General features: G+C 46.1%; 1 protein-coding gene across 1 annotated transcript; it reads left to right on the top strand.

The window, feature by feature from the left end:
• Positions 1 to 2,317: 2,317 nt before the first annotated feature.
• LOC135381512 (uncharacterized) lies at positions 2,318 to 4,881 on the top strand. The gene is made up of 3 exons (XM_064612552.1): positions 2,318 to 2,420; positions 2,587 to 2,683; positions 3,831 to 4,881. Exons 1-3 carry the CDS (start codon positions 2,318 to 2,320, stop codon positions 4,879 to 4,881), a joined length of 1,251 nt encoding a protein of 416 aa, XP_064468622.1.
• Positions 4,882 to 6,247: the final 1,366 nt, after the last annotated feature.

Here is a 6,247-nt window from a genome sequence, read left to right as displayed (position 1 = left end):
GGGAAAGACCCCCCCCCCCTAAAACCCCCACCCACGTGCGAAACACACTCGACAGGACCCCGCACACAGAATTTATGACCTCCCTTCGGCAACCTCAACGCACTGCGATTTCCCTTCCCCCACCACTGTCGAAGCACACGAAAGTGAGTGTTTTCTGTTTGACCAACTCATTATATCTTTTCACTTGAAAAAGAACGGTCCACCGTTCGAAACGTCGTGTCTGTGTAATTTCAAAATGAATTAAATGAAGTCATCTGAAAATATTCCTTTGGTGGTGCTCTGTGCGAACTTATTTCTTCTGTGTATTAATACGGCGCCGTCTGAATCTTCAAGACCTTCAAGAATGTGTTTGCCAACGGCACCTGTTCCCTCTCGCATCAGAGTGTCCACAACCGATGAACCTTGGAACTGGAGCAACATTGCAATCATCGGAACTTCTCTGCTCGAGCATCTGCATACCAGGTTTGACAACACTCACCATCCTCCCTTGTTTAAAATAAGAGATCAAGCTCGCATATTCGACACTATTCCTATGATAAATCAGCTTCCTTCCAACGTCACTACGATTTTTCTCTACTTTGGAACTCACGACCTTGAGGATTTGCATCCTATTGAGTGTTTCGAGAAGTACAAGATTGTGATCGATCATATCTATACTGCAAGACCATGGACAGCAAAAGTAATCGCAACATTCGTGCCTCCCCGCTTCGTCAATCGCCATCCACACTGCCCTGACTGGGGGCGCATTACGCGATTCAATATTGACACCCATCAGCTCAACACAATGCTCCTTCAGCTCGCTGCAAACGACGAAAGAGTTGGCTGCCTGGATCATCGTTTCTATGACCACGACCCCCTTCTAGTCCTCTCAGCCGACGGACTGCACCCCAGTCCGCTCGGAACCGACATAATGTCATCGCAACTGTCGCACATAATACCCTTGCTAGAAGCGCGATATTCTTCATATACATCCAGACATCCGGCATGCTTAACGGATTCACGGACACTAAGACCCTGCTGGTACCAAAAACAACCAGGACTACACGAAATGCAGGACCGTAGACAGGACCGCAGCCGCACTGAATATGCAACTGACACGCTAAAAGAACCCACAAGTCTGTCACAACTAGACACCAGACTGCCTCACACACCGTCTACGAAAGGAAAGAAATCCGGAGCTTTCCTGAAATCCAGGAAGCTGTCTGACAAAATCATGCGCTACGAGAGCCATTTCGGTTTCATCTCCAAACATTTACAGAACAAATCAATTCCAAAGGGAGCGCGACTCTCATCCAGGATACCTTTTGCTAACTTCAACGCAACTCATCTGTCCGAGTGGGAAGCTGTCTTACATGATGCGTCGCTCGCCCTTCTCTCTATTGCATCACGCCACTGCGAAGATCAACTCATCGACCTACGAAAAAAGCAACACGAAATGACCTCACTTCTGACGTCTACGGAAAAACGCGCTCTCGCTGATTTTCAGACAAAAAAATCCAATGCCTTGCGGACAGTAAAGGGCAGAAAAATGGAACGCGATCTTCCGTCGGCACACCAGGGAACTGTGCAGTCGCCTCAGGACCCGACGAAGGTCATTATTGAACCACCTTTGGCAGGCCGTTCTTACAGTCCCCCCAAATCCATGGTAAATCTCTCATCAGTAACGCTAACAGACATCGAGGAACGCCTTCTATCAAAAGGACTCTCCTTCTGTCCAAGTACAACAGGATTGAACGAATTCCAACTGCACACAGATCTTGAAAACTTTGCCCGTAAACTGCGCCTGAGGGAATTTTTCCACGATAAAGAGAACTCCAGACAGACGGCTTCCCCTTTCAAAACAGGTTCCAGCTGCACTCTAAGGAAAAAAGGTTGAAAACGGGTAGAAGCGCAACAGTTCTCCCCGACCCATTTTCCCTCTACCGACTGCAGGTTGAAGTTGTGCTGTTTCTGCCCTTTTGCTCAACTCTCTCCCCCTAACAGTAGAACCACTATGGCAATCTTGTCACTATCAGGGTTCAAGTGACTCTTTTTTCTTTTTGTGTGTTTCGTAGCAGGGTCACTAATGGAAGTGTAAATGGAGTCACTCAAGCGACGAGAATAGTTGAGGGTTACTAATCCTGCGCACAAAGGCGTTTGGTCCAACTTCGAGGTCACTGTTCAAGAGATTAGCCAGAGCGACCAAACACAGAGTGTCTGCGCTTGCGCGGAATCGCTGATTGTGTAAAAGGGGTCAGTATAGAGACGAACGCTGAAAGTGACAGACTGTCGGTTTGCACGTGGACATTGCTGCACCGAAGGCCATGCGTGCGGCCTAATGACTATGCTGAGTCGGGTATTCGCATCTGCATGGTGGAAGGTGTTATCGGTTCAGCTGCAATGGTATGAACATAAGCAAGGTGGAGTTAGGACAGAATCAGGTGAGTAATTTTGATATTCAAGATTTTTCTTCCCGAGCGTCTTATATGCAGTGATCAGATGTGTTTTGCGCATTGCGTGTTCGGGTTGACCGGCATGTCGTCTGACACTTTTTCAGCATCCTATGAAACTGCAATATGAGCAAATGCGTTTGTGTAATTCACGCAGATCACCATGACAACTTTAGCACGGCACCTTATCAGCGCCCGCCGGATGTGATTACGGGATCCACTTCGAAAATGAAGAAACGGAGCCATAACATACGGTGAGCCACTGTTTGATGGGAGAAGCATTCATCGCTCGAGTCATGGTTTTTTAGATGTGCGCTGTGTTATTTATATGTTTATTTATTTTTTCTTGGCTTTTGTCCACTGCCGGGTTAGCCTTCTTCTTTTTGCATGCTTATTTCTGAGGGAATCACACATGTAAACATATTTCTGAGAAGTGAAACATGTACCGTCGTTATTATTTATCGCTTGTCTTAAATGGTCTATTAATGCCATTTACATTTCAGTTGAAATCATCCGTCCTGCAACGTGTTCCTCTGGGCAGATATTACGTACCGAGTGAAGATTCGTGTGTATTTAGAGCGACACAGTAGTGTGAAACGTCAAGCCCTCAGAAGTTATCCCGATGCCCTTGTTATGGTGCATGCATGTGGAATTTATGTGCAAGACAGTCCATGCAAGTGCTGTGCAGTCTGATGGATGCAACAATGGAGTCGTCTGTGTTCTGTCGTGTTTTCTTTCGTGTCTCCGTGCTCAGGCTTCTTCAAAATGGATGTACCTTTCGCATTGGTAAGCGCAAGTGTACGATTCCAATTGTGACGTGCTAATAAAATGCTGTGATCAGTAACAGTTGTCTGCGTATATATTCTATCTTATCCACACAAATACTATACGTCAAGTTCTTCTCAAAAGGGCAGACGTCCTTCATGAAAGGCGGAGTAAATATTTCCCTACAAGGTCTAAATGCCCCGTCATTACGGGTAGAGATATGCCACCGGTAGGCACAGCACGAATAATAGCAAAGATTCTTACCATTTCGGGTAAAAAATTATCTTCCAATAAGGGAGAACAGTTCTACTCACGGTAGAACTGTCTTCCGGGAATGGTTGAATATTTAGCGTCAAGGTGGGCAGATATTTCTCATCTTTGGGGTAGAGGTGTCTTCCATATGGAGAGAAAAGATAGACCCCCCAGAGGAATAATAGTTAACCATGTAGGGGCAGAATCTTGCCACTAACAGGGTAGAATTCTCTTCACACTCAGAGGTAGAACTGTTCCACCAGTGTGGTAGAAATGAAGGGGTAGAAGTGTTTCTACCCCTCACTTTCTACCCCAAAAGGGTTGAGAATCTGTGACAACACACTTCTACCCCAAAAGGTAGAAAATTACACCTTTTTTTCTTAGAGTGTGGTCACCCCCTGAACACAGGGACCGCCATCTCGATGATTACATCCAAGCTGTGCAAAAGGATATCCTCAAAGTAACGTCCAAAAAAGGACCCCCACGACACAATCTGTCAAGTGAAGAACGCAAAGCACTCAGCGATCTTGAGAAGCGAAAGGACATTGTCATCAAACCCGCGGACAAGGGAGGTGTTATTGTGGTCATGGACACTGACGCATATATTCGCGAGGGAGCCCCCCAACTGGAAGACACAACGTTTTATGAGAGGCTTGATCGCGATCCCACACCAGACTATGCGTCAAAGATCGAGAGGACCCTAACCGACCTCCGTGATAACAAAAAAATCACGCCTGATACACATAAGCAACTCCTTCCACAATCTCCGAAACCTGGTCGCTTTTATCTGTTACCCAACATTCACAAGCCGGGCAATCCAGGCAGACCCATCATATCTGGCAACAACACAGTGACAGAGAACTTGTCAACGCTTGTGGACTACCTCATCAAGGACATCCCCCCCACCCTTCAGTCATATGTGAAAGACACCAACCATTTTCTAAAGACCATTCGCAACCTCAAACTACCTGAGAACTGCTTCCTTGTCACCCCTGATGTAGCGTCCCTCTACACTAATATTCCCCACTCTGACGGCATCGAGGCGGTCGTGGAAGCCTACACGAAATCACCGTCGGACAGTCCCTACCACGTGGACAGCGCCACACTGAAGGTACTATTGGAAATTATACTAACGCTGAACAACTTCGAATTTAATGGCCAACACTACGTCCAGATAAATGGCACAGCTATGGGCACAAAAATGGCCCCAAACTACGCGAACATCTTCATGGGTAAATTGGAAACATGTTTTCTGTCGCGGTGCCACATCAGACCATTTCTCTATAAGAGGTATATCTATGACATATTCATAATCTGGGACAACACTGAGAGTTCACTACTGGAATTCATTCGGGACTTCAACAACGCGCACCCCAGCATCAATTTCACCCACAACTATTCAACCACAACTACGAACTTTCTGGACGTCACGTAACAGTCAGGGACCAATCACTGGAAACTAAGGTGTACCGAAAACCAACTGACAGTCAGCAATACTTACACTTTAATAGCTCACACCCCCGTCACTGCAAACTCTCTCTACCTTATAGTCAAGCATGCAGATACCGGCGTATCTGCACAGAGGACAGCGACCTCGAACAAAACCTAGGTTATCTACGGCACGCATTCACCGATCGCAACTATCCTCCCAATGTCGTTAATGACGCAATTGAAAAAGCTCGGCGTTTAGGTCCCAACCAGCCCACAGCTTCCTCAAAAACCGATGAGTACTGCGCGCCGAGCTTAACTTTAACCTACAATCAAAATGTAGCTGGCATCGGATCCATTCTGAAACGCCATCTCAATATTCTGCACCAATCTGAACATCTTCGGGAAGTCTTCCCAGAGGCTCCCAAGATTGTTTATAGACGACCGCGAAACTTACGGGACGTACTGGTGAACTCAAAAGTCACGAGGAAACAAAAAGAATTCCTTGGCTGCTGGCCTTGCAAAAAACCCCGCTGCAAAATTTGTCCCTCATGTTGTCAGCACGGGATGTTACCAGCACCACCACAAACTTCAAATTCCATATCAATGGCACTTTTGACTGTGGGACTCAAAACGTAATATACCTTCTACATTGCACCATATGCCAAGCTCAATACATTGGACAAACCTGCACATCATTCAGAATTCGCTTCAACAACCACAAGTCCCACACCAAAACAAAACCGGAACTCCCGCTGTCTAGGCATATGGCCCTTCCAGAACATGCGATTGAGAAACTCTCTATTGCCATATTACAATCCGGATTCAAGAGCGATAGGGATCGTGAAATGAAGGAACCATTTTTAATACATAAATTCAATCCGGCACCAAACGAACACCCGGGATCGCTGTCCACTGTGAAAAACATGAAGAAATAATAACGCCTACAACACAACAAGAAGCTACACCCGTTTACGCGACGCAAACGAGTCCTTTCCACACAAATGCGTCTTAGGGAAAGACCCCCCCCCCCCTAAAACCCCCACCCACGTGCGAAACACACTCGACAGGACCCCGCACACAGAATTTATGACCTCCCTTCGGCAACCTCAACGCACTGCGATTTCCCTTCCCCCACCACTGTCGAAGCACACGAAAGTGAGTGTTTTCTGTTTGACCAACTCATTATATCTTTTCACTTGAAAAAGAACGGTCCACCGTTCGAAACGTCGTGTCTGTGTAATTTCAAAATGAATTAAATGAAGTCATCTGAAAATATTCCTTTGGTGGTGCTCTGTGCGAACTTATTTCTTCTGTGTATATATATATATATATATATATATATATTATAACGACCTTCTTTTATAGGGCAT

Source organism: Ornithodoros turicata, chromosome 1 (genome assembly GCF_037126465.1).
Source record: "Ornithodoros turicata isolate Travis chromosome 1, ASM3712646v1, whole genome shotgun sequence".
Taxonomy (NCBI): Eukaryota; Metazoa; Arthropoda; class Arachnida; order Ixodida; family Argasidae; genus Ornithodoros; species Ornithodoros turicata.
Note: the sequence above shows the minus strand (reverse complement) of the source record. Positions and strands in the feature narration are given on the sequence as shown.